Source organism: Typopeltis vanoorti, chromosome 2, assembly GCF_054136105.1.
Source record: "Typopeltis vanoorti isolate ZY-2024b chromosome 2, IOZ_Tvanoo_1.0, whole genome shotgun sequence".
Taxonomy (NCBI): domain Eukaryota; kingdom Metazoa; phylum Arthropoda; class Arachnida; order Uropygi; family Thelyphonidae; genus Typopeltis; species Typopeltis vanoorti.
In genome coordinates this window covers 41,419,812-41,433,266 of record NC_143550.1, presented here as the reverse complement: position 1 = coordinate 41,433,266, position 13,455 = coordinate 41,419,812, and the positions used below count along the sequence as shown (strand labels likewise).

The 13,455-nt window shown below is 36.3% G+C and overlaps 1 protein-coding gene across 1 annotated transcript in view; it reads left to right on the top strand.

Moving 5' to 3' along the window:
* LOC150108959 (ATP-binding cassette sub-family G member 8) overlaps positions 1-13,455 on the top strand; it is an 84,805-nt gene that overhangs the window by 51,224 nt on the left and 20,126 nt on the right. The window contains exon 2 of the mRNA XM_090404547.1: positions 7,054-8,043. Within this exon, the coding sequence (XP_090260673.1) occupies positions 7,059-8,043 (985 nt within the window). The 5' untranslated portion in view covers positions 7,054-7,058. The remainder of the gene's footprint in view (positions 1-7,053; positions 8,044-13,455) is intronic.

The window sequence follows — 13,455 nt, the reverse complement described above, 5'->3', positions numbered from 1 at the left end:
ATTACCTGTATCTTTTTTTAAAAAAAATTTTATCTCTGAAGTAGTGTTTATCGGTGAAGCGCGCCGTTAACTACACTCGCCACCTGCTGGAAGGGAAAGAAGTTGTATTACCAGTCAAACCAGTTGCTGTTGGATTCGCCGTGAAGACTAGAGTTCACGATCCCGTGCCCGAGATGACAAGATTCACCGCACTGTCACGGAGAAGTGAACAAACTGACTGTGGGAACATTCGTTTTGACATGACAGGGGATAAACTGACGTTTAATTTCCTGACGGAGGTGAAAGTGATCCAGCGGAGTATGAGATGTGCTGTGCTTTGAGAGAGAGCGACAGATGAACAAATGTCATGGCAACGAAGGGATGAAAATAGATGTGGGAAATCTGTATTTTGTCTTGTACTGAGCGCAACATAAAGCTCTTGGATGTTATCTTTCAGTGATTTTTTTAATTTGAACGAAACGTTTTTGAAATTTCATTAATTCATTGAAGATTTCGACTTCGAGTGAATGTGATCTGTTATGGCAAAAGACAACTATAAAGAATTAATTGCATATGATCAGATAACGTTTTTGTGTGTGTGTGGGAGGACAATCTTCGAAAGGGAGACTCTTCTATCTTGATACGAAAGTGGTTACTTCGTCTTCACTTATGACGAAGTGACCTTATCCCCTTATAAGTTGAAACATTCTAGATGGGATTCGAACTCCGCTTCTTTCAACTAAAGAGCGTCGTTGCTGCTGAGTCAACTACGAAGGCTCGCTGACACTCCAGAGTATCATTTTCCAAGAGAAACACTGATTCTACATGAAAGTACCAAAAGTGGTTTCATTACTACACAAGATGAGAGGGTTCACCTAATTTCCCTGAATGAATCGCAATCCCACTCGACATCGACGTGTAGGGTTTCTGATTCCTTTTATCTAGTTGCTAACACACTTCTCGGTGTTTTTAGTTATTTAATCTACTACCGTTTTGAAACTATACAGTTTTTTTTTTACTGTAAAACTTAAGGTCTGAACCTTATTGTGAACGTTAACTTTCCGGGAATGAATGTTTTAAAAATTGCATTCTCTTAAGTGCAGGCATTTTATCTCTTCGGTTGCGTTTGAAGTTAGTCTAGCATGTTTCAGTGCTTTTAAAACCAGTTTTTCTTCAAATAAATTTATCACTTCATATGTTCTATTACCTATAATCTAATGCTATAGGCCAGTATATTATGTTTTTTGATTGCTTATGTTAAGCTGGCTGGTTTGCCTTTCTGGGGATGAAAAATTCTAGTTGCCGGATTTTTATTCCCTTAATCTCCATCCAACTCCATATGAAACCAAATAATTTCCCCCTTCAAATGATGAAATACCCATAGAGAGGCTCTTCGTTTTCAATCCTGGATTCGAACTCCGATCTTTACAAGCAAAGGACACTGTTACCACACAAGCTAGGAAAGCTCCCTCAACTCCTCGGCAATAGTTTAATATAATACCGATAAATACACTAATCCTTCTTAATAATTACAAAAAGCTTGTAAATACAGTCCAAGAAAAAGTAATTCAAGGGGAAAGATGTTCACTAAATGTATGAATATCTAATATAATAAACGATATACAGAGTACAAAAACTTAAGAGTTTTAGATCAGTTGGAAGAGATGGTGACCTTTTGTTCGAAGGGATCGAATTTCGTTTAAGAAGCAATTAAAAAAAAAACAGGAAACATTAGCTTCATCCCTGCAAATAAACTAGAACACATAATTTAAATAAGATTATTAATGGCATAGAATTTAATTACATTATCCTAATTAATGTTACTGAAACCAAGAATATTAGACATGTCATTAGTCTTAGGCACAGAAAAGTCTGAAGAGACTTGCAAGAAAAAAAGTAATGTCAGAGTTCGAAGTATACATCGTTGGATTTTTTTTTTTTTAAAGTTAGTATAACTAGCCTTTGGTCCTTGAATGGAATATTTATTTGTTAGGAGTGAGAGACTTCAAACATTGACCCAATTAAGTACAAACTAAAACTTTAAAATTCCAAGGATAATTTTGAATGGTAAAAAAGAAAGATCACCTGCCAGAAGGAAAATGGTAGTTTTGAGCAGAAACTTTATTTTATTTTTTCTGAAAATCGAGAGTTTCAGAACCTCTTGATACACAATATCGATGTAATAACTGGCGACCTATTGAATAAACTTGTTTTGCAGGAATTGATGTAATCTTTTGAAACAATTATTTCACAGTAAATTTTAACCGACTATCATCTGAAGCTGTTTTGTGGGAAAAAAAGAAAAAAAAAATGGACTTCTTAATCGAAAATTTCTATGTGTTCAGAACTCTTGAAAGAAAAGAAATAATTCAAGAAATAAATTCCACTTATCAAATGAGGGGAAACAAATGCTTGAAAGATGGTATTTTTTTGAAAGTTCCCATTCTTGCAAATGCAGATCCACTTAAATTCTCCGATGAATGAACTGTCCTTACCTACCCACACGCGATGGCACTCTCCATATCTCAATCGGAAAAATAAAATGTACCATTTTGATTAAAAGATTATCATTCAAGTCCTATCCATGATGCTAAACCCATAAGAATTTTAACGGAAGGTAAGTTAGCTAGGTTCATACCGAGGTGACTTTCCTCTTAAACCAAGAATTTTACTTCTACCAACAGAACTCTTGCATTTATTACGACGTAGGATTTTCTCTTTCTATCTCGCATATCCCTATCCAGCAATGGGGGGGGGGGGAATAGTGGAATAACAAAGTTCTAAATACAGTTCATTATCAACAGACCTTAGTATTTTCTTTTGTCTTAATCACGTGCAGTTTGTGATATGATCTGATCCTGGTACGTGTCCAGTAGTTTAGTGAGTCATACAAAAACACTGCACACATCATTGCCGTTTTTTAATATCCTTTAAATCTCTCTACGGAATGTATAAACACTTTTTAAGAAAGCAAGGGAATATTTTCGTTTATAAAGGAGTTGAAGATATTTATCTGTAACGGTGGATGACCTTGTGACACTTCTAATCACTTCTGCGCCCTGATACTTTTCCCATGGGCTCGGATAGCACTACGGTTTGTGTATTGCCGGAAACGGCAAATACTAACCTTGTCCCAGATTCGGACGTCACAGAACCTTTAGTCGCTCTGCAGGAGATATCTGTGCGGTTGGCTACAGATAGAATAGCCACTGGATTGCGTTGATTACTCAACTTTTTTTTTTTCCGTGTCTGAAACGAGTGGAACTGTAAGTTCCTTTCGTCAACAGCTACGGTTGATGCAAGATGATGACGTTATCTATTGAGGCAATGGAGAGGGATGCAAGAAACTAAATACCTGTCACTTTACTGTACTTCAGTACGCTTTGCAAAATAATCTCGATTTCACATTCGAAGTCAAAATATTTTAAACTGCACTTAACTCATAGCGACAAATTAGTTTAGGTAATATATCCGAAGTTCAGCGTTCACGTTGACCTTCGGATATATTACCTAAATACAATTTTATTGGTTATTAATGTATTGTGATGTTTCTCAAACAAACAAACAAATAAACATGAAAGTTAATTGTGCAATTAATATTAAAAAGTTTTTATTCGTTAACTACCTCGTGATCTAATTGCATACTGTTAACCTCATTTCTTGAGGACAAACATTGTTCCAACTTCCTCTTATCTCCTCCGATTTTGTTGTATTTATATCACATGACTAAGAGTAACATTAAAAAAAAAAAAAAAAACTCAAAATGAAAACAAAAAACGTTAAGGTATCAATCACTATTGAGGATATCAAAACATTTTGACAGTGTGTAGACTTTTGGGTTACTTGTCAGCAGCATTCCTTTTTCTCCTTCCCCCTCTAATGTACTTTATTTCAACTACAAAAAAAAAAAAAAAAAAAAAAACTGATTAACTAAAAATCGTGTTGTTTTTTTTTTTAATGTATAACTCAGACTACAACTCTTTTCTTTTTCAAGCCAATTCAAGTTAATGAATACTTTAGGAGGGATTAACTTCTTATCAATGGTTTGACACAACCGTTGATATATGTGTGTACTCCAGATGATGAACTTCATATAAGGGTCGAAACGTCGGGAAATTAAAATAATTATTTATAACACGGTTGTAGAGTCCATAATTTGTGTGAAATGAATGCTGATATCACCGTGTAACCCTAAAGGAAAAGTTAGTCACTACTTGTTTCCGAAATGTATCACCCGCCTTAGTTATTAATTCTAAGCATATTCTGTGGTTTTTCCTTCCACTGTTTGGTTCAACATTGTGCTTGGTTGAGCATTATACCTAGATACTCTTTGTATCTTTAAAAATTACAACCTACGAAGGAAATTTTCCTCCATTTGAATTCAAGCATATTAAAAAAAAAAAAAATCTAAACTGACTCATTTAATTTTTATTGTATTACTTTTGTTTTATTGTCAGCTTGTGTTCGACATTTTTAAGAAGGAAATTTTCGGTAGTCGAGATCTAAAAGTACAAAAATTGAAAACCTGTTGAATTTCATTAGTGTATTTTCAAATACATTTTAGAGCTACGATGATCAGAAGACTAAAGATCTATACATATCCTTCTAGACTACATTGTAAATATAACAAACACGAACTTTGTCTCTCTGCGTTGTCTTCGGATAGAAAATGCTTAATATAATAAAACAATTTTTTTTCGTGTTCACTCAGGCTTCCGTTTAGACAGTAAATGAACTCCAAATAACAATCAGTTCATATAGATTTTATTCAACAAACATAATTAACAAAATAGAAAGCCACTGTGTCACTTTTCCAATCTGGTTTGGCAAAAGTGTCACGGTTTAGATTTCAAAACTCTACTTTAGTCCATAACGATTAGTTTAGGTAGGTTATTGATTAAATCAATAGTTACTGCTACTTAACTGAGTTGTTGGTAACTTTTTTACTGAAGGGAGTGTGGAAAAAACTTCTTCTTGCTCTCTTCTGAGAGACTAATTTAACTTCAGTTAAAAAAAAAGCTAAGGAATGTTCTGTTATCGCAGACTATTCGAATCAGGCTCTTTCTACCAAACGTTACTGTCCTAAAACTTCACTATAGTGACGTTTCATAACAGCAAACTTGTCAGTGTTTACCTATCTATTACAATTAAAATCTCTAAATCATAGAGTCGAGGGGCAAGGAGAAAACTCAGTCAACTTTCATTTCACCAAATATGAAAGAAAAAGAGTAAAACTAAAAAAATAAATCTCCCAACATTACTTTTCTAAGTATATTTGTTTTCCCTTTTAAGATATAGGAACTCTAAGACTACCCCTCAGACCGGTTTCTCTCATAATTCAAATTCTTTACCACGATGATGTCTCATGACAAAGCTTCTTTCATTATCTCTGTGACCCTGCTTATTGCTCCGGCAACTCTGTATCCATTTTCTCCAAGATTTTCCTTTTTTTTTTTTTTTTATTAGCAGATAGGCTCAAAACGTTCACTCTCCCCATTGTTAACATCTACTTGAATAGCCATGACCCCAAAAAAGTTGAAACCTTCTACACTCTTCCTGGCAATAGATTTAAACGACTTTTGGGAAGTGTTTGTCGTTCAACCAACCACTAATTTATTCTCCTCACGCAACTAACTACCAACATTTCCTTTCTTTTTCGTTTCCTTGAGGGAATTGACTCGGATATTCCTCATTTAAAATGCACGTCTGTGAAAACTTATTCCGAAAATGGCTTTTAATATTCTCATTATTAATAACTCCTTCGCTGAATGATTCATTATCTTCGATTACTAATTTTGAATGCATATTTTAGATTTTTTTTAATTTTTATAGGATTCTCTCTTAGTGTACGGTGATTAATAATATACCCAGCTATACCAATATAACATTATCATATCTAAAATTCAAATTAAGAAACATCTCTGAAATCAAATGGGCATCACGAGACTTACCAAATCACTTTATCCTTTGCAAGATATTGTAAGTTAAATCATTTCCATTTCATATGAAAAATAATCAAATTAAGTACTTACCTTCATCAGTTTAACTTGTCGGTAATTGATTTAGATGGTAAACACGCGTTTGATTTAAATACTTGCATAATTTATATTACTGGATTTCATTGTTTTCAGACTGAACTTAGTGGTATTTTAAGTAATCTAAAAATATTTGTAACAACTATCAGATATTGAAAAAATTCCAAATAAAACGCAGGAAACAAACTTGAACTTAAGAGTACTAAACGGGATCTTTGGTACTCCTAAGAGGAATCTTTCCATCCCTGTAGCGAGTTATCTGATCTCATATGGAGGTGAAGGGTTTCGCTATGTTTTTTCTGAGACTTTTCCAAGCCAATGTTATATGAACGACAATTCCGTTCTCATAAACAGTTTTATATTTTCATAGAAAAGCCATCTCATTAACAGCTCTTCACCTAGCTAACAGCGCATTCAGGAAGTGCGGTTAATTTGTGAATACTCCATCGTGTTCCTGAGGCCATTTAAACACCCTATATGAAAAGAGTTCTCAACGAATACAATACGCTATCATCATTACTGATAAGTACTTTTTTTTTCATTGAGGATCACATTTTGTAATAGCAACACAAATGCTGCCATTGAGGAATATCCCAACGATTTAAGTGAATATACCCAGCTCGATCGATGGTCATTAGATTCATTATGGAATATGCCTTGCGTGTCGCTAACTACAGAATGTACATTATGAAAGACTGTATCAGAAAAGTATCATAGGACAATCCATTTAATGCCTGAAATGATACGTGCATGGCTGATGCCGACTACCCTTTGATTGGACGTTTGCCCACCAACAATTTAAAACACACACACACACTAAGCATATCGTTGGCATATCGCATGAGCATAAAACCTTGAAAGTATTCACGAAGTAATCGGGCGTCATGTGCGTTCACATTCGCACCAACTCAAACAATTCCAAGGTTATAACATGCTTATGTGATATTGAACACTAAAATTTATGTTAAAAAAAAAGCAATGATTGAAAACAGCTATTTAATCTATAGTAAACACTCATTCTATTTGTTTTGTTTCATAGGTGACATGTGGGAAATGAGTACGATGGAGAGGAGGTATTCCGTGCCTCCGAGCACTCTGTCGGATCCATCCGGACGCTACCGAACGACTGAGGACTTGCATGCGTGGAGTATCTACCGTCAGAACCTGAACTCCGACTTCACAGACAGCGCTTTGGGCACCTCCGAAAAATCCCAGCCACCTTTCGGTAACTTCCAGTTGCGCGAGTCGACTGTCCACACCATATTAAACCATCCGAAGTACGGCCCACGAGAAAGGAACTCCGAGTTGGGATCCAACATATTCACCTACCTCCGTTTCGGACTACCTCGTGTGTTTCCCCACGCGAAACCCCTTCGCAACGGTTCAAGCGGGTACGATTCCAGCGACGACGGCTCCCCTTACATGAACGGTCGACGGACGCGCAGCGATCCTGATTTTCGCAATCACATCATCCGATCGGACGATGGAAGTGCAACGGATGTGGTGATGTCTCGAAGGGAACGTCGTCTGAAAGCGAGCAGCGAAGCCGACTTACTCAACCACGAAGGCTTTTCTCGGTCCGATAGTCGTCTGACCAGGCAGCAAGTGATCAAAGCTCAACAGGAAGCCAGGGACGGATTCCATCGAGATCCGATGCCAGGTTCCAACATGCAGTCCGACAGGCGCAGCCACATGGGCTCGAAGGCTGGCTCTCACATCTCCGTCAACTCCCGTATCTCTCGAGGTCCCCAGGACAGCAGAGTGGACGGCTTTTATGCTCACGACGCTCCGATGTTAAACGAGAGGTTCTTTCCTAAAGATACTTTCTACTCCTCACTTCCGGGCGCCGATGGGGACGGAGGAATACCTCGATACCCTCACTTGCAAGTGAGGGACCTCAGTTACGAGATGGACAAGTCGTCTGCATGGCATACCTTGTGTGGTGGTGCAAGAACCAAGCTAAGGCTTCTCGAGGGACTGTCGTTTGAAGTTAGGGGTGGAGAAATTCTGGCCATCATGGCAACGTCTGGTAAGTTATTAAAGGTTATGACACATACTGCGATGTTCTTGCCTGTTAGTAAGGAGGTGAGTGGTTTCCTAAGAATTTGCAAGAAGTTCCTTTTTAAAAAAAAACGTTTAGTTTTAGTGAAAATAGTTTTATTTCCGTTATTGGCTTGTTGGATTTCGTTGTTTTTAATGTGAATGCAACTGTTTTATTAACATTCCTGTGAACACGTTCATGATTACATAACTCTTTGCAGAAAATAGATAACGGGTAACTTTGAAATTTTCAACTTGATATAGGCTTTAATTCAAATATTCTAAATTAACATTTTTGTTAATTTAGAACCTAAAAACCTACCTTGAACCTAAAAATGCTCTACAGGATGTGATTTAAAAAAATCATTCATTATCAATCTTAAAAAAAAAAAAATCTTTTGACAATGGAAATTATCTGATTGAAATAACCTTAGGCTAGAGCTGAATTATTACCAAATGTAATTTTTGGAAAGATTTTGCCCTTCAACGTCTAAAAGGACCTTAAATTTTTGTAAAACTTTCAACTGCACTGCAATAAAATACAACTAGCTAAAGTCCATGAATAATAACTTACCTTAGAGAAGGATGGCAAGTGCGTAGTAGATGCTTAGATTTTGCACAAAACGGTTATCCAGTTACATTAATGGGGAATAAAAATCAGCTTATATTGGAAGAAAAGTGTTACTAGCTTGGCGTATAAGATTTCTTTAAACACAATTTCCTGCTTCCATTCTGTAATTTCCTTTCTGAGGCCTCCTGGACAACTTTACATAGTAGCATTATCTGTGTGTAAAAAGTGCAAATTGCATATTTTAAGCAACACATTTTGCTCTGTTTGCTGATCAACTCCAAACCACATACATTCCCTTTTTAAGCGATAACTTTGGTTTCATTCATGTTATTCTGTTACCATAGTAATGCTCTGTTATATAAGCATCTCTCCTCTTCCAATTGACTGTAATTACGTTCTTTATTCTCCTTTTTTTAAGAACTTGTGCTGCTTAAAATGATCTTGTCATAATCAGATAATTTCTTTTTTTTTTTTGGGGGGGGGGATGCCTTGAACCGAGCTTCCTGCTGCTTTTGAATGAGTTTCGGAAAACTTTTTTTTTTTGTGCGGGGGGGGTAGTTGCAGATGTTAGAAGCAGGTTCGACATTGCTGACAATCCTTCTGTTTTACAAGATGCGTCATATGTGCCAAGAAGAGACAAAGATGTGCAAGTATTTTTTTTATCTCCGGCTATAATTCCAAATCAGCCATAGATATGCGAGTCCATATGTTCTCTAGAAAGCTGTTTCTTTGATGAAATAATTTGAAAGGTCAAATCTAACGATCACAAGAATTTATTGAAACATACTCGTATGCATTCACTTGTGTTGAAAAGCAAGCCAAATGCTGAAAAACCAGGGAGAAGTCCTCAGTTTAAAAGCAGCTCCTAAACTGAGATTAATTGTTCAATTACAATTTCCCTCTGAATGCCCGTAGTAACGTAACAGCCGAAAACAATACCACTAATCCGTGATTTTCCGTCATCCCCCCCCCCCCGTTTCTACATCAAGCACCGGATTGTCAAATTAATGAAAAACTCCTTAAGTAGATCAATGACCAAATTTTTAAATTCAGTTTCATTTGTGTGTGTGCTCGCCTGCAAATAACGCTGGACCATTTATTCTTATTTGGAATTATGTATCGAGAGCTGCGCAACAGGAAGGTTGTCTGTCAACAATTCTGAAGAGTAACATATCAGCTGTTTTCAATTTTTTTTTCCGTATCAACGTTATCTTCGTGCACACACGAAGTAACTTTTCCACTTGTTCTCCTCCCTTCCCTAAGTTTCATCTTCACGCTTGATATCTTACATTTTTTTTATATAGCATTGAATCTTAATATTTTAATGTACACAATATTTAGGTTATTTTCACCTCATATCATAGATTTCTTAGCTTGACCATCTTGTATAGGCCATTTGTAAACAAAAATGGCAGTTCAGGGGAGAACAAAATAAAAGCACAATTAAGATTGTGCGCAGTCTAGAACAGAACCATACATCGGAGTCTTATATGCATATAATTTCTATTATATCAAGATTAATGAACTAAGGAAAGTTACATAATTGGATTGCTTTACTGTGCTTTTATTTTGCATTGTGCTCATGTTGGTACCCTTTCACTGTACAGAATGCAACACCTTTTGCTTCGATGCTCTTTATGTGATGATGAGCACATTAGTAAAGGTCGCACAACTTTGTTTACATACGGGATTGTGGCTGAATTCGCTGTTTGCAATTCTGTAAGAAATTTTTAAAATAATAAAAGGTTTATCAAATAAAACTACGTGTGGTTTGGATTTCTTGGGACGAGCAAAGATGGTTTTTATCTGTCTTCCAGCACAACATAAGAATAAAATGCATATAATACTGGAACATAGACATGTCTAAGAAATAAAAATGAATTCACGATGTCCAATAAAATTAAATAAAATGTAAACATATTTTAAAGTAAATCTTTAAGTAAGATAACGAAACTTGAACTCTTTTTTTTAAACTGCTTGGTTTGTTGCATATCGTACTGCTTTCTTTTAGGTCGTTTGGAAAATCCAAGTGTCCTCTAATGATATCAAGGAGTGGGAAAAATCGCATTAAAACATATCCCGTCATTTCAATGTATTGCAGCTGGCTAATTCTATGTCACATATTTTTATCTAGCGATAAAAACAAGCAATCAGTTACCAAAACATGGCAGAAACAGACGATATTCTGAACCCTGAGAGAATGATGGACTTAACAGAAGGGTCCATTAGGCCCTCATCTGAGGCAAGAGGTAGAAGCGACTTTAAGTGTTTCCAGACTTTAACACTTAAAATGTATTGTTTAGCGAATAAGGAAACCTTGAAGCAATAAGAATGATTTTGGCCAAGTGACAAGTGAAATGACACTTGCGAGAATTGCTTCTAATTGGCCAAGGCTATCGCCAAGGATTTCCACAAAGGTTTGTGTCCATTTCGCCTAGAAGAATGCATCAAGTACATATATGGATATTCCAGGACTATCTTTTCATAAACTTCTGTTTCTCCCTTAGAAACATGCATTAAAGGAAGTTTGATTTTGACTAACTGCTGAAAGGTGATACGACTCAGAATTCTTACTAATCCACAAGAATAGTAGGACCAGAGTCTGCATCTGACAAAGGCTTTTTGTCTGTTATTAAAGCCGCGTAGCGAATCTGTCGTGATTGGAAGTGTGTGTGTGTGTTTTCAATAAAATACCTCTTTATTCTAGTAACTTCCCAAACAGATCTAGAGTCTTCTACTCCTGTTCAGTCATCTCATTGTTGTGGAGAGCTTTATCCAAAATAAGAAACGTCACTGCGAAAATAAAGGAGGATAATATTTCCAGACTTAAAAAAAAAAAAACCAATGTTTAATTTGGCATTGTAGGACGCCAACTCCAGCCTGCTTCGTTCACTGCATCTGATCTATTTCCTAATAACACCAGCCCTTCACACGTTACCCTTGAATGACAAAGGATTTCCAGTAGTGAAGTATCCCCCCCCTTCACACACACACACACACACACACACACACACACACACACACACACACACACACACACACACACACACATGAATTACTGCACTTTTTGCGCATTTTTTGTTAGAGAACACGTAAAGTAATTTTTTACTCGCCATTTTTCAGCTCTACCTATACGTGGTGTCGTCTTGTGGTTTGCCGCACCGGATGCGCTATTTATTTATTTTTTTTTTAATGACGCCACTCTTTCGCATGTTACAGTTGACTTGTATGACACTGGAGTTCAATTGGTGAAATATTTCTCCCTCCCCCACTGAATTACTGTACTCCTTGCACATTCACTATATATTTTTTTTCTCTCCGTTTTTCACTTCTGTGCGTATAGTCTTATCTAGGTTCAGCTGCCACCTATTGGCAGGAGAGCATACTAACATCCCGATTATCGATTATACTGAGGTTGTTAATAAGGAAGCTTACTTTGACTGTAAAAAAAAAAAAAAAATGAGAGAGAGTTTATATAAATGCAGACTATTTAAAATAGTCTATCCATTTTATACCGAAATCAGATCGGAAGATATGTTTTGAAGAATTTCCTGTGTCGATTTTTGATTAATACATATTGCTTCAAAGTACAGCATGTACGCTAAAAGAATTCACCGGAAGTTATGGGCTGTTAAAGAGGCATCCATCGTGTTAATTTTCACATGTCAATATTAACGCTGAGTTAATCTCTGCTGTGTAACATATAAATGGCAAATATATTGCTTAGTCCATTGCGCTTTATATTTAAACTGCTGTGTCAAAAAATGACATTTTAGGATTAACTTTTCTTGTAATTGAGTGAGCAAATTGTGAAAACAAAGTTTCCTGGTTTCAATAAATGGCGTATAGATGGCGCCACCTCTCAATTGTCATTGCTTCTTTCGGTGGCAGGAGCAGTGTTTAATTGTTTATGAAATACATATTCAATGAACAATGGTAGCAGTGAATCCATAATTTCCTTTCATTCCACCTGCACACACTTTATTTACTTTATTTTAACAAGTCGATTTCCTTACGTTCTTACGTTAATTTCTGCTGTGGAACATGAAGATCAACACGATGGATGCCTCTTTAACAACTCATCATTTCCGGTGAATGAACTGTTAACTAATGCGCGTTGCCTGTGAGGAATATTCCGGGCTAGTTGATGTGAAAGCTAAAGTTTTAAAGATCTCAAAAATAATCGCAATCATCTAAAATTAGAAATGGCGAAATTGGAAAGTTCTACTTCTATGCTTTTTCTATTATTATTATTATTATTATATCGGTATTCTTCATGGAGTCAACTCACTGTGGGAGATCCACACTTGACCATTATTCATACAATACCTCTCATTCCTTTAAGCCTATTCACTGTCGGAGCACTCGCAACCACCTCTGGCAACCCATTCCACTCATTCTTCACTCTCCAAGTAAAGAACCTGGTCCACACATGTTTACTATCCATGCTCTAACACAACTTCCAGGGATGACCCTTTGTTTTCACTCTACTCCTAGGATATTATTTTTTTTATGTCAATCTTATAGAATCCCTTGAATAACTTGAGTTGCTTCCATGTCCTCTCTCTGCCTGTTAACTAAATTTGCACCCCACAAACCCTCAATATATCCTCTTGAGGATCAGTTCACAAGCCTGTTACCATCTTGGTCACTCGTCTCCAAATCCTCTCCGACACCTCATCCCCAAGTAACCAAATATGTGCACAGTAGCCAAGATGCAGCCGAATCATAGTCTTATAAAAAGGAATAATAATCTCCCTTACTTCTAAATGTGTTAAACAATCTTTTGAGCTATTTTGCCAACTCTTGCAATATATCCTCTGAAATTTA